Source organism: Macrobrachium nipponense, chromosome 32, assembly GCF_015104395.2.
Source record: "Macrobrachium nipponense isolate FS-2020 chromosome 32, ASM1510439v2, whole genome shotgun sequence".
Taxonomy (NCBI): Eukaryota; Metazoa; Arthropoda; class Malacostraca; order Decapoda; family Palaemonidae; genus Macrobrachium; species Macrobrachium nipponense.
In genome coordinates this window covers 19,918,487-19,941,202 of record NC_061094.1, presented here as the reverse complement: position 1 = coordinate 19,941,202, position 22,716 = coordinate 19,918,487, and the positions used below count along the sequence as shown (strand labels likewise).

The 22,716-nt window shown below is 38.4% G+C and overlaps 1 protein-coding gene across 1 annotated transcript in view; it reads right to left on the bottom strand.

The window, feature by feature from the left end:
• LOC135207257 (E3 ubiquitin-protein ligase MARCHF11-like) overlaps window positions 1-22,716 on the bottom strand; it is a 218,966-nt gene that overhangs the window by 58,665 nt on the left and 137,585 nt on the right. Inside the window, exons 2-3 of the mRNA XM_064238911.1 lie at window positions 3,400-3,818; window positions 2,984-3,298 (exon numbers count right to left, since the gene is read on the bottom strand). Coding sequence (XP_064094981.1) covers window positions 2,984-3,298; window positions 3,400-3,797 — 713 coding nt within the window. The 5' untranslated portion in view covers window positions 3,798-3,818. The remainder of the gene's footprint in view (window positions 1-2,983; window positions 3,299-3,399; window positions 3,819-22,716) is intronic.

Below are 22,716 nucleotides of genomic sequence, written 5' to 3'. Positions count from 1 at the left end.
CTGATGACGTAATACTGCGCATTTTTTAATTAGTCAAAATATCCTCCCACTGGGACTGCCAACATTTTTTAACTCTCTGACCTACTAGAGGATACAAATCCCGATGTGGTAGTAGACATCTTGTGGGTTCTGGGAAGCTGACCGCAGACTTTGCAAGTTGGTCAGCTTTCGCATTCCCAGCCACCCCAACATGGGATGGAACCCAACAGAACTTTATTTCTTTCCATCTTCTTTTTTAGTAAAATCAGCCATTCCAATATATCTAAAATCAGAGGGTTTAAAGGGTTAAAAGATTCCAGCGACTGAAGAACACTTCATGAGTCACAATATATAATAAAATTATTTTCATTCCGAATAAAACTTCCTTTAAAGCCTTTAAAATTCCATATAATTCTGCTGTAAAAATCGATGCAACAGATGATAACCTGCCGCTTCTCTCTACATCAGGGAAGGCTACACCAAAGCCGACGCCAGCATCTGACTTTGAGCCATCCGTGAAAACTGCAGTGGAGTTATCATGTTGCAAAGTGTTCTAAAAATATTGACCGCATGGCCTCACTGGACAATTCTGTCTTGGTAAAATTAAAATATAAAAAAATTTTTATCTCTGGAAAGTTCCAGGGGGGACTAACTGAATATTTTGCTGGTAAAAAATTCCTTCGATTCTTGGCATATTTAAATCACTGGAAATAAAATTTACTCTAAAAGCGAATGGATGAGTCTTGCTTGGGGTGTGACTTTTTCATAAAACTGCCAATGCCTTTCATTTCTCATACAAATGCTGGTTAAAGACTTAGGTAGCCTCTGGAATCTATACCAGCTCCGAACCAGCAGTCGCTTATAATGAAGATTCAGTGGCACCTCATCAGCATCTACAAGCATGCTCTCGGTGGGAGATGATTTAAATGCTCCAGTACACAACTGTATTCCTCCATGATGAATTGAGTTGAGCATTTTAAGGCTATTTGGCTTCGCAGAAGTGTACACCTCACACCCATAACTTAATTTTGAAAAGACCACGGCTTTATATAATCTCAACATCTGAGTTCGGTCTGCACCTCACGAAGTGTGAGAAAGGACTTTCAGCAAATTCATTGCTTTCAAGCATTTTGCCTTAATATACCTCAGATGTGGAATCCAGGTCAGCTTGCTATAAAAAATCAAGCCAAGAAACCTTGTTTCACCAATACATGGAATTCTCTGCCTATGATGAACAGATCTGGATCAGGGTGGTTCCCCTTATACGACAAAAGTGCATAGTTTTTTTTACCGTTTTACTGGCCACAAAATCTAAAACCATTAACCTCAGCCCACTTTACTATATTATCAATGCAGAGCTGAAGACGGCGTTCAGCCACTGCCATCCTTGATGCTGCAAAGGAAATCGATAGGTCATCAACAAAAAGGGTATATGTTATATCTGGGAGAATTATTTTAGAAACCCCATTCATTACCAAGGCGAACAAGGTTACACTTAAAACACTTCCTTGTGGTACACCTTCTTCTTGATTGAACACATCTGAAAATGTTGCTCCAACCTGAACCTTAACTCAAGTAATGTTTAAATCTTAAAAGTGACTGTAAATGACCTTTAAATATTTAGTGTTTTACTAACTGACCAGAGAAATGCCCAATCTGGAACTATATTTCAAGTTTTATCTTCGTACCAACGTCCTGAGGTAGGAACGATCAGAAATTTGTTCTGATATATAATATACATGAAATTGTCGTAGCCACAATGCCCTCTTAACTTCTCAAATTCTTTGCTCCTTTTTGGATACGCTTGTCACTACAAAGCCTTGAGCTACAACTTGAAAGAAATTTGAAGAGATCATGATGTCCGGTAGCGGGAAACGAACCCGCGATCCCATAATCACGACGAGGTCACCTTGCAGACCTGACCAAGAGAAGGATAAAAGTCTATTCCCTCTCGTACATACATATTATACCTGTCATTTTCAGATATATATCTATTAGAGCTGGAATAGACCCATCCTCACCATCGTAGTCAAGTGGGCAATTGTTTTTATTGCTTTTTAAGCTGAAATATAAATGTAGAATCTATTTGTCATTTTCATCAGATACATATGAAATTGTAATAGCCACAAGGCCTTCTTAGCTCAAGGCTTTGTAGTGACAAGCGTATCGAAGATAGAACAAAGAATTTCAGAAGTTATGAGGTCATTGTGGCTGTTACATGGTATATATATATATATATATATATATATATATATATATATATATATATATATATATATATATATATACACAGAATCTACGGGTCACTTTTTACCAGATATTTATACAACTGCATTAACCATAGTGCCCTCTTACTCCTCGAATTGTTCACGCTTTTTGGATACGCATGTCACTACAGAGTCTTGAATCCAAATGCAAGAATATGAAGTAATTCCGATGTATGTAGCAGGATTCGAACTTGCAACCAGAATATCAGAACGAGGTCACGTTGCCGACCTGACCACGAGAAGGATAAAACACCATTGGCGTTCATACCTGTCGTAGAATTCGAGAAGATAAGGGACACTGGTCATTACAATTACACACCCTACATTTTATTTATTTTATATATATATATATCATATATTATATATATATATATATATCTATATATATAGATATTATATATATATTATATAATATATATATATAATATAATATATATATATAATATATATATATTGCAGTCATTATTTTATGAAACCAATTAAATTCTTAGTTATGAATTATTTATATATATATATATATATATATATATATATATATATAATTCATAACTAAGAATTTAATTGGTTTCATAAAATAATGACTGCAATATCCAAATGACCTGAGTCAGTACACAACATACAAAAAAGTTACAAGCGGTCAGTCAGCGATTTGCAAGATGCTTCAAAAGGAGAAAATCGTTCTTGACCAACCGAAACTCGGCAACAAGGGAAATGCCTTAGGCGAAGAAGCTGCTTACCTGTCGTGGTTGATGTCGTCATCGTCTTCGTCGTCTATCATGAAGGTAACTTTGGTATGGGGGTCAGCATGGGAGCGGGAGTCAGGGCATATCAGGGCACCCGCTACGCCGACGCCGATATCACAGACATAGCTTTGGTGGTTGGCACTGACCGGGGGGGAGTCACAATCTGGGATGTGGGAGTAGGCGTGAGGAGCATTTGGGGTGACAACCACTACTACCTGACTACTGGGACCCGGTGTCGGGGGTCCGCTGTTCCCCCCCGGCTGGGATGGCGACAAGGGAGAGAACCCAGCTGGGTCGTGTATGGGGGTGCTCCCCCTGTGCTGTGATGTGGGTGATGATGGTGGTGATGATGATGGTGGTGAGGTGGGGAGGAGGAGGAAGAAGAGGAGGAGGAGGAGGTGGTGGAGGACGAGCATGTGGTTTCGTGGTGGACGTGATGGGGTAAGGTGGTGGAGGGATCGTGAGGACCGCCGCTCCCGTCGCCCTCTCCGCCATCGCATTCGCACCCACTGTCCATACTCGACTGCGATCGCACCAACTTGGGGTTGTTGTTGTCGCCGTGGACGGGGACGTGCAGCGTGTCAAGGTGGGCTGCCCCCCGCACCCACGTGTCTGGTGGCCATGGCTGCCGCATCTCGGCCGTGGCGCTGTGACCGCCGGCAGCCGCTGAGGACCAGACGACGGATGTCGGGGGCACAGCCCCGCCCCCCCCTCCTCTGCCCGGCTGCCGTTCGGGAGAACAGTCGCCTGGGGATATAGAGTCGGCGCCTCCAAGCAATGGCGCATCCTCGGAGTGACCCTCAGCCATTACGAAGCAACACCATCACACCTGAAACAAGAACAAGAACAAAGCAATTAGCCAATTTCAGCAGATGACACGCAAAAGGCCACGGCCAAAACTCACCCCGGGAACATAAAAGCAGAGCGCTGATCTTGCACCAAACGCTTCACGATCTTTCAAGTATCATTGGGAACGAAAAAAATAATAGTAAATAAATAAAGTTGAATAAATGAGGAAGCGGTTGGTACTACAGATCCGTCTGTTATGTTCCTAAGGTGTTCGCTTACCCTCAAATCACACAGAACTATCGAGATTTTTTTTTTTTTTTTTTTTGAGAGAGAGAAAATAATTGGAGTATATTATGAATCGTTTCACTGCAATGAGCTGAAGAGTACCTCAAACAAGACCTTCCATTTATGCTGACTGAGCACTGACTTCTCTCTCTCTCTCTCTGCACCCAAACTGCAACCCACAACATTCGACTAACAACTAATTCAGAGCTAAATTGTAACATTGGGAGAAGTGAAAAGCATCACTGAACGAAATTCGGACAGTTTAAACCAGACGATAAATGAGGTCTACATATTTTATTCAAACAAGGTCGGACAGTCACTAGCGGGCAGAAGGTCGTCTGATTGATCTTGTGGCAAAAGTTTTTACTCTATATCTTGCAATTAAACAAATTTTTCGCTCACAATACTCCTTCTTCCACTTCATTATTAATTGATTATATCTGCTTTTCTTGGGGGAAGGCTTCATGTGATTTACTTCATGTATTACTTTCTCTATATCAATTTTAATTGTAATTACACTATTTTGCATGTTTTTTTACTGCTTTATCTTTGTATTTTAGCCTTAAATTATGGAAACAGTGAAATCTGAAAGCTTTGCAAAACTGGTTTTTGTCTTCATATTGGAACAAGTGAATATATATATATATATATATATATATATATATATATATATATATATATATATATATATATATATATATATACACACACACACACAAACACAAATAATAAAATAGAGCCGAAGAGCACGAGAAGTCCTAACGGTATTAATTTTTCTTCCCTGTCCTGCTGCTATACACAAACACACACAAAAAGTACTTAAATTTGTCACTGTCATACGTCCTCTAAACAACAAATAATAACAAGGCAGACTCGCGATGGTTTCGCTCTAATCTTAAAATAGTTTTAGTGCGATTTTCATGACGAAGAGAAGATTGGATATCGCAAATGCTCTGTACTTACTTAAATTGTTTTGAGTCTAAAAGTAATTTATCTACTATGTGATATGTCACTCTTAACCTGAGAAGTGCTAAGAGAAACTTGCTGCTATTTCGAGAATTTAGAGAGATATTGTCACTGCGCCACTGGCAAGGCAGATGGAGACTTGCTTCAGCCCTCTCGCCTCTCGCTCTTTAGCCCTATTTCATTACGTCCGAGTGACAAGGACAATGATCACAGGTGACATATAGCGGCACGTCTCCATTTTCACATCAACAAACTAACTGGAGTATTCAGGTGTCCAGGTGCAATATCATCTCAGGTATTAAAGATAAGCAATCCGTCGAGATAATTTGAGTTAGAAACAAATTTGATTTTAAAACTCTGACGTTATAATTAAGTGACAAACAACTGTCTTTATACAAAACGACACCAAGCGTCCCCCATCGATCCAACTCACTGTGGCTTAACTAGAAGAAAAAGAAAGCTTCCTGATACTATCTCCGATATGTTGCCTGAGTCCTTTCTTCACTGACACTGCAAGGTTCCAAATATCAGCCCATTTACACGGTTGCGGCCCTATGTTCCCCGGGTCCTATGTTCCCCCGGAGTCTATGTTCCCTGGGTCCTATGTTCCTCTGGAGCTTATGTTCTCCGGGGCCTATGTGACCTGTTTTAAGGCTTGTATAGGTGCATGATACTGTCACCTGACCTAAGGTCTATTATAGAATGCCAGGTCAACCACGTGGGGCAACCCACCAGCGATACAGGTAAACATCTGGTCGGATTATGACGTCAGAGAGGCCTAGGACTGACATAAAGCCACTGTTTATAGCAGAGTCTGCCATTCGTTTGTGAACAAAGCTGGTGTTCAGTGCAAAGCTCTTCCTTGTACTTATTGTAAACTGGTAAACTAAAATGGTCGTCACAAAATATTCAATTTTATTGTTTACGGTAGCTGTACCTACACATAAAATGCCTCGATTTTATGCTATTTACGGGTGTTCTTCCAATAAGGTAAAACGAAAGGAGTAACTTTTGCAACTTTCCAAAACACGTGGGAACCAGAAAAAGAAAAACATGGTTACACTTAAGTAAAAGGAAGGACCTCTGCAACCCCCATACAGCAATCATGTGTAGTTAGTCTGCATTTTGAAGATGCATTGGAGAGGAACCTGAATCATCACCATGTTCATGTCTTCGCTGGTGCTCTTCCACACCTAATGAAGTTACTAAGGAAATAATTTTCTTGATCACGGTTTCAAGTTAAGTGAAAAGCGGATCCGTAAAGGAACTTATAATACGTAGCAAAAGCGATCTGACAACCTCACGTAAACTGTCGAGAAGCATATACATATCCATGGTCTTCAACGTATGAGTGTTAAATTAGCTGTGCAACTGATTTCAGAAACAACTGCGACCTGCATATGCCTTGAGTAATTGCAGAAAAGAACTTGGCGCGATGTAAAAAATGTGACATATATTGACTAATCTGTTGGAGAAGGGTTTCAATGCAGTGAAATGTAAGCCTTCGAAATTGAGTGTATTTTTAAAGAACTAAGCAAAATACGATCATGTGTTTTATTCAGTAACAACAGTATCCACGAAAATTAAGAACAAGTACCTGGAAGTCTTACAACAATGGGTGTCAAACAGCTGATTATGGTCAGACTCTGTGATCTCATGATCTTGTACAAGGCCACACTAATGGAAATCTAATGGAACATAGGACCCGCGGAACATAGGCCCCGGGGAACATAGGGCCCGGGGAACATAGGCCCCGGGGAACATAGGGCCCGGGGAACATAGGGCCCGGGGAATATAGGCCCCAGGGAACGTAGGACCCGGGAAAGATAGGTCGCGGGGAACATAGCACCTAGGGAACATGGGCCCGTTCCCCATTTACACGAGCAAAATTCGGGGTTATTTAAACGTTACGGCACCCTAAGACTTCTTGAGAGTTTACTAGAGATAACCATTTTCAATTTCTGCCGGCATGTATGAAGTGGACTTTTATATCTATATAATATATATATATAATATATATATATATATATATATATATATAATTATATATATATATATATGTATATATATGTATATATATATATATAATATATATATTTATATTATATTATTACACATATATTATATATACTAGCTATATAATCTATATAATAATACATATATAAAACATATAAAATCTTCATAAATACCTTGGTGTCCGTAGGACGAATTCTTATCTGACTAGAAGGGTTTCCTTTTTGTATTCAAAAGCTTCAGCTTGTAAACCTTATTTGTATTCTTACCTTTATGCAGAGATAATATATTTTACTGATACTCAACTGCAGCTGCTGACATCTAACAACGAATACACAATGATGCATATGCACATATACAGAACTAGCAACAGAAACAAACACATGATTGCAATCAAACGCTTACTACATACTTGAAGGTGGTTTGGTAGCTATAGTTGTTGTAATGAAAACATAACTGAGAGAAAATAATTTTGCAGAAGAAACCAACTGGATTTCTCTATCTATATGAAAGGTAGGTTACAATTACAGCCTAAATCCCAGGATAAAGTATTTTCTTTTTAACTTTTTAACACCCCATGGTCCTTTTTTTCGGTACTACGTAGTACAAAGCAGAGTGAACTATATATGAATTCTTAGACAATTAAAGATAGTCAGGTTTGGACATTATTAATGCCCAGGCAGTCAGACGACATTTTTGGAGCAGAAAGTGCGCTCACTCTTTTTTTTTTAAATCAAAGTCAGACGTTGCAATTAAATCATGTTTTTGATAAATTTCTATTATGTTTGAATTTACATATTCATACATCTGATACGCCTTCTGTTGAAGGTTTACAAAAAGAAACTCAAAGCCATAATGACTTGGATTTGGGACAATAATTATATGAGAATTAATTTACTGATTTATTTTCAGTCAACTAAATGAATATCGTTATTTTTGGCGTGTGGGCTTAAACGCCCGGCCCTCTACAAGTCATGACCCTCACACGATAATGGTTACAAATTACGTTACTTGTGCCTCTTATTCTCTCACTTGTGCTCAATTGTAATAACACAAAACGTGACTGAGTTATGGAATGGAATCGTCTAAAACATCCCCCAAAAGGAAGGATCATACAACCCTTCTCAAACTTTACAGTTCTCTAATAATAGGGATCAATATATATACATATATATATATATGTGTGTGTGTGTGTGTGGTGTGTGTGTGTGTGTCTGTTGTGCACGCTGGTAATAAGGATTCTTTTTCACATCTTAGTCATAATAATGAAAATCTTAAATAATAAAACTGGGTCTACCCCGTAAAACAATTAATTAAGTTTTCGTACTCGAGTTACTTTTGCACGACGATCGCTCTGGCAATGGTATGGATGTGCGAGTTTACAATTACGTGATAATGTCATGACATTTTCTAAGCTACCTGACCACACGCCACTTGCAGTTACTTTGGAAAGGTAAACTGTTACTTTTGCCTTCCCTCCGCATTCCCTTCCGCATCCCCCGCCCCCCATCCCCCCCCCCTCTCGCTCTCTCTCTCTCTCTCTCTCGTCTCTCTCTCTCTTCTCTCTATATATATATATATATATATATATGTGTGTGTGTGTGTGTGTGTGTGTATGTGTGTGAGTATGAAACTTCAGTAGTTGCACAGATTCCACCTTCATTTCCCCACGCTTTTGGGCACGCTTGAATCCAGGTGAGCGGGATCCAAACCCACTCACGCTAATAAAAAACGAGTTGTGTTTCAATGGCTATTTTTGGAATAGAAAAACCCATGAATGACGAGTGGAGTGAATTTCAAGTCAATGGTCCCTGTTGGCTTGTTCCATATGAGTAGGGCTCACATCCTGAAATACCTGCTGTGGCTTTGCTTCGCAATCTTTCTAGAATCCCGGGGATTCTTTATTTGTTAATTTTCGTATGATTATGATACATACCATACGTCATTTTCAGAGCATTAAAAAGCTTCCCATTGCTGGCGTAACTATGATCATTTGTTGAATTTCCTTGTTGTAATATATAGAACAATCATAGTTGAAGATTTCATTGTTTAGCGACAGTTTGCTTTATATGCAAAAGGGAAAGGCAAGGACCATCCAGATAAAGGATCCCGTTCAACATTAAAGATTTTCTAATTTAAATTTCGTACCTTTAAACACAATATGGAACACAATTTCTCCAATACAAATTCACGATCAGTACCCAGAACAACCTCAGTTGAGGATTTTCGTTTTCTGTCACATTTACTCAAGTAATCCATTCCGTTCATTTTCAATAACTAAACACCGTAATACAACTCTCTGGATATCAAAGATACATGTACAAAGTATACAAGGAAAAAAATGCGCCCAAGTTGCTGGGGCTATCGAGTTTTCTGTACATAGTATACTGTATGAAACTCTCAGCCACCGCCCCTCCGTGGTAGCCTGTGTTGTTGGTACCTATAGCGGGAAAATGAAAACTACAGAGGCTAGAGGACTGCAATTCGATACGTTTGATGATTTACAGAAAACATAAAATCGAACAGCAAATTTGCACATTATGATTTACGGCGACATATACTAATATATCGTTTTAGTTACACTTGTTCCATTTCTTAAAAGTAAGCCTCGGGTCACTTTCGTTTTCTTTTACGTTTAGTTTAAGCAATTAATGTGGAAACCCCCAATGGATAGAAAGCCCAACAGTTGAAATTCTCGAGCGTATCAACAGCATTCACGTGCCATCAAGTTATAAACCTGAATCTGTCCAGTTGTGTTCCACCTCTGTTCCAAGAAGCCGTCGGGTATGGAGGTCACTTCGATAGAGGCTGGAGACAAAAGCCAGTCGATGCCACTCCGGGCATGAAGTGCCACCCTAAGTATGTTCTCCTTCTTTATTCCATTTCATCATAGAGGGCAGAGTGCCACTTTTGCTAGTCAATCCTCTTACGGTCTCGATCGCCGCACATGTGCAGGACCACTGTCAACGGAAAACTGAAAGCTGAGACCTACACAATGACTCAATACAAGTTACCAGGCAAAGAGCAACGGAACTGTGTAACCATGTTGGAGCAAAAGGATTTAGACAGGTACTTTCAAGAACATGTATTAATTAACATTTTCTTTCCGAACAATCCTTAACCCAGACGGAAGACTACATGTCATTCATTCGAAAGGAACAACATCCACCTCAGGAATGGAAGTCTTTTTTCTAAGTGACAATTCTTTCTGGAGAAAAAAAAAAAAAACTTTTAGCTTAATATACGTGATGTAAGAAGAATCGATAGGCAAAAGAAATGTGGAGATACACTGAAACTGATGAGAATATCATTTCCCTCTTTGTTGATTTCCCATTCACAAAAATAAAAAAAAATTATTTAATGATTTAGAGAGAAAAGTGAAAAAGCTGTATGTAGACTACATGAACCTGCCAAAACTTTTACATAGGATGTGACGAGAGTTGAGAATGTATGGTGTAGAATGTCAATTGCTGTGATGAAAGTGAAGCGTAAGTTAGAAATTGTACAGAGTGAACGGCTAGGTGTCAAAATATATCTAAAACATAGTTTTAGATACATCCGTATCTAAAACACGGATGTATTTTAACGCCAAGGAATGATATAGACAATCAAAAAGAGATTGAAGAAGCAGATGCAAAATTGGAATTTGCTATTACCTATAAACGATTCTTGTTATTTAGTGACAGTGAGGAGAATCTGCTGAATCTGGTGAAACACTTAAGTGTTTGTATAAAGATAATGTTGACAGAGGATTCTACTAAGGGTAAGGTAATGGAGGGCGGGAGAATGGAAATGGCTGACTGTACAGGCATCTAGGATAGATGTATAGGATCCATGATTAAATGTAGCAGGGTCCTGCAAAAGGTCAAGAAAGCATCATGAAGAGTTCATATGAGGGAAAATTTGGCATCTATGAAAGGATTGAGGCAACTCCTTTGTGAAGATAAGAATAGGAAATGAATTTGAAAGAAAGAACAAAACTTGGAAACTGTTGAGAAGAATAATACCTGGCATAGTTTTTTGTAAGGTTAGAAGAGTTGAAACGATCGGAAGCACACACATTATATATATATATATATATATATATATATATATATATATATATATATATATATATATATATATATATATATCTATATATATATATATATATACAATATATAGATTTGTATATATATGTATGTTTATAAATGGTTGGGTACATTGCATGAAAGAGGAATCGGAATGGACTCTGAAATCTAGGATATGCCAAACTACGCATAGGATATAAATTAATGGCGCAGTGTTCATAAGGGTGTTCGACGGATTGCTGATGTAGGAAGATGCAAACACTGTGGAGTTTCCTGCATGGGGATTCATCCGGGGATTCATCCGCCTCTCTACAGCCAGGTCCCTCCCGATTTATGTACCTGGCATCAAAGTAATTTATTAAAAGACTGAAAATAAAATCTTTTGATTTTCCTTGTGATGCGATTGTCGGAACTTTCCGTACATTAAGACTTCATTCGAGTATGGACTGTACGTGAAAAGTGGATTAGAGATGAACCCAAAATGGTGGCGCAGGATGCATACTTTATTCAGATATTTCTCTTTCAGGTTAATTCCGAAATCCACCATATTTGATAATCAGGAGGAAATCACAATTCTCCATAACTTCAATTAAACATTCTCATCCGTTCTACAGACATTTTGCTAAAGTGCAAACTCACATAGGCATATAGTACACGAATGGCAGCATTATTTATCAGCTAGGTGGAATTAGGATTATTATAACCTCTACACAAAAGGTTCTTTCTGTCTGTCTGTCTCTGTACGTTTCCTCATCTCTTTGCAGTTTTTTTTTTTTTTTTAATATAAAGTATCGGAATGACTGAGGTAAAATTCAGTGAAAACATTCCTTGTGGCACCAACTCCAGAATCCATCAAGTCTGGTCGACTTTCCTCCCCGAATCTTCATCGTCATCGATGTTCCCCAGAAAGGTCATCATCCAAAGAACCATCCCGTAAAATTTCATCCGCACTAATTATTCCGCTCCCGGAATAATTCATGAAAACACCAACAGGCACGGGTGAAAGTAAATCATGCATGTGCTCTTGGGGTCCGCATTACCACTGTTGCTATGTTAATGTCAGCGCCGCGTCTAATATATTTATATAAGAACTCTCAGGTCAAATCAATTTTACTTCACAGAACGGCAGTGATGTAGTATACTAGTATATATGGTTAAGCTTTGGTATTTAAGACGCAGATGCCTTTCCCAGTTTTACCATAAAGTTAGGCACTAAACTCTTTCTCTAACTGTGCTAGAAAAAACCAACACCAAATAAAATCAGAGAAAACAATCAGAGATGTTGAACATTTGAACATCCTCTACCGCTATTAGCATAGTCACCCAAACAATCTAGGCCACGTTTTCTTCTCCAACACCCGATTAGCACAGTTACCCAAATTCTCTGTTATTTACGCATTCCTTCACAAGCTGCGGGACCAGAAGCTTTCATTTAGTTAACGTCAGGATTAACTTCAAACCAGACATTAAAAATCTAGACACCAAAGTAATAAACTTTTCGATATAACATCGTCATCGAATCGTTCCACTGGATTCACTTAATTCTGTTAACAGACAAGATTGTGAAACAGACATACAGCCAATAAAGACAGTAAATGAAGACGAACAGATGACAAACATAACCTGCCCATTGGGGCAACGAGACTGTATTCTCCTGGACACACTCAGGCTCGACTCAAACCACTATGCACCACAAAATTTGCAACGACCGAATAAGATACAGGATAAGAAGGGTGGGAACCAAACAACGTTGGCACGCTGCATAATGATGCAAAGGTGTGGCTAATAGCCCCTGAATTATATTTGCCAAGGTCTACTTGGATACACGCAGCTTCGCCCGCGATCTTATAAACAATTTCCATGTGGACAGCTCACACACTCAGTCTATGTTTGTGAATACCGTGATTATAATTTAGATTATGAGATCGAAACTAATTTCACTACATTGTCCTAGTGCTAAACATTCATAAAGACTACGAAATTCATTTAAGCTGCTTAACAGTCTCGTAACAATAATAGATTGTAATCGTTCTTTACACACGAAGAGGAACTGGTGCTAACACACAACACCTGGACCCTAATTATACGGCACTTCAATTGCATATCTGTAACACTAATTGCTGGTGAAATCTACGAGTCTTTCCTTCACGCGCAACCACCTGCAATGCAAATGAAGCTCTGTTATCCGTTAATCCCGTTGTATCCAGGCTCTATATCACCCGATCAACACACTTATTACAATATAAAACTTACATATAGGCAACCATTCAAAACTCAAAGTTTGAAACCTAAACGTGTATCTAAATGAAATGCACACGCGTGTACCTACAGACATGAGTCAGTGAAACACTTAAATGAAAACAAATATCAAGCAAGTACGTTCGTACGGAATATGTACACATATTAGAGAGAGTATTCATATTCACTACGTATGAAAAAAACAAAAGATACTTGAACTTACAGAACGTGACTCAGAGAGAGAGAGAGAGAGAGAGAGAGAGAGAGAGAGAGAGACCGTTGGGCCAATATGTCACTAATGTACCAAACAAGGGTGCTTCTATATACTCTATCTGCAACATATATGCATGTTTACTAGAAAATTACCCTCAAGTTCCATATTTTGTAAGTAGTGTTCAATCGTCAGAGGAGCGAGCACAGCAGCAAAAACGGATGCTCCACAGCACTGCAGACAGAAGTGACAACAGGTTCTACTTTCAAGCGCAATACTGAGCCTTGAGTTCCCGGAAGAAAGAGGCACAAGAAAGAAGAAACGTTTGAACGTTTGAAGGAAAGACTGATCTGTTGGAGGAGAATCAGAAAGCGGAATCAGCAAAATGCTGACCCCTTGGGCGAGTTCCTCATGAAGCGTGCCCTGAGTGGCACACAGCAGAAGGTTCTTTGCATCGTACCCTCCGCCAAAGCTGCTTTATTTTCTGCCTTTCTCCATCCCTCCGTTCCCTCTCCAGGACTCTTTTCCACTCCTCTGTCCAATTTATTTTCGTCTCTTTCCCATTGCACTCTCCAACTTCTTAACTTTACCTTGCTCTAATTGTCACCATGGAGCGAAACCAGTGAGTCTGGAGATGTGACTCATTGTTCTCACTGATCTACTTTGCAACAACAACAATTAATAATAATAATAACAATGATGATGATAATAATAACATATTGCCTTGATGACATAAATGCTCCTAACAAAGAAACATCAGATATTCCTCGGCTATTCATGTTTGCTTGTTTCAGAGTTTGCATCTGTGTTTTTCCGGAATTAACCCAATTTTTACTAGTTTCCACAAGAAGTCAAACATATTGCTTAGCTGTAATCTGAGTAACGATGCGTGATTGCTAAGGAAAAGGCCCAAAGACGGATACCTATACAACGGTTTTAAAGTACAGAGAAAGAAAGGCTGTAACCAGTAAAGGACTGATATAACTATAATAAAGTTTATCAACAATTTCCCCAAAGGGACAAACAAATAAGCGTGTTCTACAAGACGCTGAGATGAGCGGTGGCGTCACGTCGCCCACCTTCAGCGACATCTCTTGAGGAAATGTGCACATGTGCTTGCATGTAAACGTGCCTCTTTGGGTGCGTTTCTTTGTTAGAAAACAACACGTAGTCAAGCCAGTCTCCAGTAAGAGAAGTAATTAGGGTGATTAAGGTGAAAAACGGCGCCTGACTTCAATGATAGAGTGAAAGGAGACAACAGAAATCCTAAAAGAGTTCTTAACGGAGCAGTGCGGGGTCTGAGGATCTCCAGGATGTCTATGTGGAATATAAAGGAGGCTGTATAAAGGAGAACAGTCCCGAAGTTTGAAAGATGAGTAGCCAATTAACTGGAAAAGAAAACCAGCAATGTCTCCAAGCACCGGAGAGAGGTTCTAAAAAAAAAAAAAAAAAAAAAGCTAACGGTTAGTCTTTAAAAATGAGAACTGCTTTTCATTCTTTCCAATTGATAAAGCAAAACAGCAGAAGAGCACCGCAAAAGCAAACGCAAGATTCCAACCTGGGATGATGAAGCCAATACGATATTGTTGTACTTGCAATGAAAAGACTGTCTGACTCTCCTGATTCCGAAACAAAGCGTTCAACTTGAAAGACGTCTATGGGATGCCGTTTTTAAGTTTGGCGCCTTATGAAAACAGACACAGTTGTAAAACAATAAAACTAATCAATATTCAAAAGTGAAGGTTGACGCTACAAAGATTACAATTCATTCTGTATTTACATTACTCAAAAACAACCGTCGTCACAACATCCATAATTCAATACCAAAATGTAAACATTCATTACTTATTGTATGACAAGACTGACAATCTTAGTACATAAGCTATCAATCTTGGCATACAAGATAAGGCTGATAAATTACAAGATTAATAATTTTAGTAGATTATCTCTATTTCTAAAGACAATCAACACATAGTTAAAGGACTGAAAACATTCCAGTAAAATGTAGCATTTAAGCCAAACTAGTATACACTAAAACAAGCAAATTCTGATAATCAATCAGTTAGTATTTTACTCTATGAAACACAGTAGTCAACTTATCAGTCCTAACTTGTGAAATTAATGCTCTTAATGAGCACAGCAGTTTACTGCCTAGTTAGAAACAAAATCAGCTATCGTTGTCGATCTCAGCTTCAAAGCTATTACGTGTACATGTATTTACTTGAGCTCATTTCCATCTAGCTCTCAATGCCAAATCAAACTCATAAAAAATACATTTGGGTATCGGGTGTATCAATCCTTATCAAAACGTACTTGATACTTTGGGGGTGTATACCCAAATAGTATTCTCCTTTTCTGCGATGCCTGCCGATTACCTATCTCCCTAACTGTTTGAAAACATACAAGATCTATCTTTTATTCACTAGCAAAAAAATAGAGTATTCATTTTAAGATTTTTGGAGTCCTGCCTAACCTAAGTTAATGTTTTTTTCTAACTGGTCAAGTTTTGGATATTGTTTCTGGGTTTGGTATTCACATACTGACTTGCTTCACAACTCATTGGATAAAAATTTCAGTTCTATCAAACTTCTAATTCTGGGTATCAGTATTAATCTGGCATTGTACGAATAGCTCACAATAGTAGTAGATTTGCAGTTCATTCAAACAGTCTCGCATTCGTTTATACGCTGTTTAATACCAGTTGTGTTCACTGTCACCATGTCATGAAATGGTCTTCCTAATCATGCAGCTGAACCTTTGGAATCTCAGTGGTTGCTTAATAGTGCACAACGCCTCTCAAATTCAGATGGAAAGGAAGGTCCACTCGTGATGTATAACTGCACTGATAACTTCCAACTGTTGGTGCCAAAGGTCAATGGGGAATACTTCACAATATCGTACTATTTATTCCGCCCGAATGGTATTCCGGTGTCTCACAAAAAATTGTCCTTGGTGCTGTTCTTTTTACCACCAAGATTAGCGATATTGATAACAACCTGCAAGGCTTATTTATATCTTTATTTGCTAATACTTAAAGGTGTCTAGGCTATTTAGAGATATTTCAGATGCTACAGACGAGCATGTTTATGAAGATATGAACCATAAGACATTAAAAATATCTTCCAAGGGATTTGATCGATTTGAGAATAAAGCGTTCAGAGGAGAAAGAATGTATACGAAGGAATGAGGAACATAAGAAGAATTCCATATATATATATATATATATATATATATATATATATATATATATATATAATCTATATATATATATACACACACACACACATGAGATAATGATAAAAGGGAGATGGCGTTGGCCACGATCGACTCATGGCTACACTCCGTGAGAACACTATGCAACAGTATCAGCTAGCTTCCTCTAAATGACAGGAAAGCTGACCTACTTGAATGAGGACTACATGACAGTAGGCCGGAGCCGAGTGGAGATGGGTGAAAGCGACATCCCAGGAAAGGCATTAGTGGATGAATTTCGCAGAAGTCCTCTTCGTCGTACCCCGTTATGAACGATGAAAAGGACGACGATGATGATGAATAAAAATGTTTTCATAATCAGAACATTTTAAAACCTAATCTTTGTTTATACTCTCATCTCTTTTTCTTTCATGGCACTACTACCACTCGCTCTCATTAAAAAGCATTAACGATTCTTTTTATAAAATGAGGAAAAAAAAAAAGACTGGAAAGTTCATTACACATGCCAAATTGGGGTGGGAGCAACGTCGGCCCAAATCCATGAAATTAATATTTGTGACAACAAACTATAGGGTTTGTTAAGGTGGTTGGGCACAGTAATTAACAAGAAGATCAAACACGAAACAGTGTGTGTGTGTGTGTGTGGGGGGGGGGGGGGGGTGTTAGCCTACTCCCTTTATTCTACGGAATGTGCTCGTAAATTGTCTTTGTTTATTTTACACTCCAACCTCCAAATGAATATGCGTAAAGTTAGTACGAGAATACCATAATCTTATTTTCGAATATGTCTGAATTATTTGCAGCAACTATATGAATAACATTAAGAACTATGCTATAATTTATCTGACGCGAACAACTTTCTTCCAGTAGATGGTATTAGGTTGGAGAAACATCGTTTGCTTGTTTTGTTGCATTACTTCGACATATTACCTATACATAGCGACATACTACTCACCTAAAGCGTCGCACATAAACAGAAATGAATAAAAGACCTACAAAATAATCGCGATCATCCATTCGGTGGTGCCGTGAGAAACTTACCAACTTGAGGGATCGATCCCCAGGTAGCGCTAAACTTATTTCACGGTCTGTCGACAAAATCTTTCAAAGGCTTCAAAACATTTTTCGCCGATGGAACCATAACAGCCTTCAGGACAACAACAGCCAGTTATTAAACAATTTAAGTCTTTGTTTACAATGACAAGTATGCAAAGAGCTTATTTAGAATGAGTGAATACAACTGAATCCAGCGTTCGCGTTCCATACTAGAATGATCTTTCCTTTGCAAGTTTTTCTAAACATTTAATATCTTGCAAACATCAATAAATCATACAAACATCTAATATAATTATAATAAATTACAAATTAACTTTTTTTTTAATGTAGGAAGAGCTTGTAAGTTTCAACCTATGGCATACTGTGAAATCTTTGATCAATATACGAAAAGTTGAGTTCTGATGCTCTTGAATATAATATCTAATAGTGCGTTAGTTTAATTAATAATATAACTACGATTTCACTGTAAAAGTTAAAACATTCTATCAATTGTCCCAAAAACTGAGTTGTTTCTTCTTCAGAGTCATTATTTGTAATGTGTGCTGTACAAGTATGAAATCATCCGCATTGTCTAAGCAATTCTAACATTTTCCACTTTTCATTAACTTTGCAGTTCAGGAAAAACGGTTTGTTTGATTTTTACTCTGTGATGTTTGTTACTAATAACAAAACTTAGCTTGAATCAGATTGCGATAACATTTGCTTTCATACCGTACGCTGAAACTAATACATATGGCATCATAGAACTACAGAGATTATATAAGAGAATAACTAATACATACGGCATCATAGTACTACAGAGATTATAAAAGAGAATAACTAATACATATGGCATCATATGAACTACAGAGATTATATAAGAGAATAACTAATACATATGGTATCATAGCACTACAGAGATTATAAAAGAGAATAACTAATGTATATGGCATCATAGTACTACTGAGATTGTAAAAGAATTATGCTGGAAAGTGATCTATCAACTCCATTCATCAATTGTAATAGTAAGCACAAAATAAGTAGGGCTACAAAAGTAATTTATACATATTTATCATTCAGACGGGCATAGTAACAGCATGTAAAATAAAATAGTCAATGTAAAGGAAATATTCTTAAAGGATAAGGGAAGTAACAAAGATAGTATTTGTCTAACTGTCTGAGAGAGAGAGAGAGAGAGAGAGAGAGAGAGAGAGAGAGAGAGAGAGAAAAAATTCGTTGAAATAATTACATTATTGTATTAGTTTTTTTATCACGCCCTCCGCAAAGATAAAAATGAGGCCAAAATTTAAGGCTTTCTATTTGTATAGGTCTCAATAGAAAGGGTTGAATGGCAAATATTGAGACAAAGACGTCTTCTCATCTGTGCTAGACGAAAAATAAACGGTGAATATGCAAGAAACCTTACAAAGTGTTGACAGAAACGCAGAATCACTGGGATGAAGTTAATACATTAGTAACAAGATAACGGATGATGCGAGAAAGAGCAATTGTGGTTCAAACCACAAGAAAGGGAAACAAGCACAGTGACACAGAGAGATGCTGTACAACAAAATAGCTACTGATTTATAAAGATCTGGCCTGTAATTCTTGCAAAGGACAACAGCTTACAAGCGATATTTTACCACATGAAGCGCCAAGTGACAAAGGAACGTATAACTGAAAAATCTGAAAAAGTCCTGGATTGAAGAAATCCCGAAGAGTACAATAAAAAATGGGCATTGTGGCAAACTGCTCTGCAACCACCTTAACCAGCCTCTCCCGCCTCCTCAACCGCTCCCACACCCACATCAACTCTTGGGCAACTCCTCTCGCCCCTCCCTCTCTCTCTTCTGTACCATAAGGGCCTCTTCAAACATTTCGTATAAAATACATAACCCAATTCACACAACATTTCTAATCCCCCTGCTTACAAGCCATTGTGTGCGTACGTGCGTTTGTGTGAGAGAGCTCTATTGTGCGTTGTGTACATTAGTTATGCAAATAAAAAGATATTCAGGCTCTATAATCAAATTCTTAACTTGCAATGCAAAATGCAATGCTAATAAACTGAAACATATATCTGGAAATCTAGACAATGACCCTCATCTACCGTATTTGACACTGACAAAAGATTCCTTAGTCCAGTTGTAATCCTTCTTTAGAAACTTGAATAACGACGACATTTGCTGTCTTCCTCATGTTCTACTGGTGTTGCTGTGTTCAACTCTCCTCTGTCTTAATCGAAAAACCTCTCTGGTCTCGAACTCCCCACCATGGACGCTTCTATCAACAACTCAACTCTTTGCCATTCACCTGGGAGCCTTCCTCTTCCTCCGGCCCTCGCACAAAGCTCCAAGACCTCTCACTCCACATCAACTCTAATCTTGAGGACACATCTAAATGAGGAACCCTAATCTCGTCAGATTCATTGCTTCTTATCTACTCTTCTGTGCGACATACTGATAAAAATATGACGTGTACATAATGCAGAAAAAACTGTAATAACTTTAGCAAGTTAAAAATGCGCCGAGTTTCTTCCGCAAAATCGAGTTTTCTGTACAGCATATAATGCTGCATGAAACTCTCCACCACGGCTCAAGAAACTTTCAGCCACGGCCCCGGAGGTTGCCTGTGTTGTTGGCACATAGCGGTGCCAGACGCACGATAATGACTAACTTTAACCTCACATAAAATACAAACTAGATGACTTCAATTTAATATCCATCTCAATAGTTTTCTTTCGCAGAAAAATAAAAACATAAAATATCCATCTCAATAGTTTTCTTTTAGGGAGAACTAAAACCGCCAATTTCTATGATTCCAATATGTAATCAGCAGCAGATTTCAGAACGGAATAAAGCATCAAAGAGGACCCTTCACACATTCCTCAATGAAGCCAAGGCACAAATCAACGACTTAGGCTCTAATAATCTCAATCTATGTCGCAGTGCCCTTGATCTACTTTACCCTTCCTATGAGTTTCATTTTCATTCTTGACAAACCAAATATAATGTGTGTCAAGGCAAAAACTATATGGATGGCTGATATTATCTAGTGATAGTAATCTCCTGATTTGTTTTCTTTTGGTTTCTCTTATTGCTTATATTTAATGGTTTCGTACTTTGAAACAGGAGCACTGCGATTTATGAAATGCACCCATGCCACATCAAGAGAAAAACACTAACGAAGCCTAAACCTGGCATAGCTGAAACAATGAAAACAAGAAAAAGAACACAGGATATTTGGATACCAAGAGATGCCAAAACAAGGTATGCGAGGACGATGGCAGACTGCCAAACGTGCAAAACGCTATCCTTTGGTTCGGGGCGCAGAACTCGCGAAAAGAAAGAAAGAGAAAAAAGTATGATAGCCGTGAACTGAAAGGAGGTAAACTTAAACACTATTACAAATTTCAATCGTTTCTCATTACTCGTGTATTATATTTGCACCTTTGACCGCTGTGCCATTCCGTTCAACTTTTCAATACGCCACAACCAAAAGGGGAAAAAAAGGTGGCCAAAGACTCGTGCCAACTGGGAAATAATAGTGCTGAGTACACAGCTATACATACACCCGACCATCCCATGAAAAACCTGACTCAGACTGAAGCATCCAAGACTTTGGCGCAATCGTATCACAGAAAGCTACTACATCTGGATTAAAGACCAACAATGGTTTGAGTGTTTCCTGTAGCCTAACGTACCAAGATAAACAGATTAAAGTTGAGCTTAAGAAACAAGATTGTTGAAATCCATCGAGAGCAATGAAATTCTATTCATTTACTGATAAAAATTTCGTTTGAAAATCTAACTAAGAGAAATGGCTGGGCCGGCCTCCATTTCAGGATCTAGTGCATCAGATATTCCTCCCTTAGATGCAACTAATGCAGACTAACTGTCCAGGCCCAAAGACGCAGCAGAAACATTCCAAAGGGGCTACAGACCACAAACTCAGGCTGAAGGGACTCTTCTTGATGCCTGTTATCAGGAATCACTCACCAAGTTGCATTTCGTTCAAAGGACTTTAAAACGACCCTGGATAATTTAGACAGTTGTGGGGTGAAGAACCAAGTGGGATTATTTCATATTTTTAAAGACTTTATCAATGACGCAATATGGTACCTGTTCCATATGGTTGTTTACATACTGATGTAACACTAACATGCCATTCTCCACACTTCCAGGGCTTTTGAGGTCGCTTGAAAAGGCTGATTTCAGCCCCTTATACTCTTTCAGTACCACGAATGGCAGCATTCCTGCAGGTAACAATTCGGGACTTGTGACGTTGCCCTTTTGCTTCTGACTATTCACATTCTAAGTAACTGCAGCGATGGATAGATAGAATCCAGGCTTTGTTATCCATAAGCTATTATACTCCGACTCCAATCATTAACATAGGTGACACTGTACTGCATATTGATTCTGAATATTTGATGAGACTTGGCATTATCTTCGGAGTCACGCTTTCTTTTTGAGAGAACTTCAAAATAATATATCACCTACAGGTGTCAGGTAACTAGGAAGGTATTATTTTTAAGATGATGCTCTTTACACCGCCAACAGCATTTCTTTTGTTTTCCCGTCATTGGAATACACTTGTTCTGCCAGAATGTCTGACTGCTCGAAATCGTGGCGTCCTTTTCTATAAGAATTGTAAATATGATTTACATTACTGTTAGACGCTTTCCTGTCTGGTGTCATCTTGAATAAGCTTTACAAGAGGACACTTTCATTAGCTTTTTTCACAACAGCATGCAAAGTAACTAGTGCCTGCAATTCGCTTTACAGACCAGCAGCTTCCCCATTCCGTTAATAAGCCACGCTGTCACAGTGGCCAATACCGGAAGTCATTCATTCTTACTCTTCATAGTAATGAGATTGAACAGCAGTCTTCCAGGTAGCAGGAAT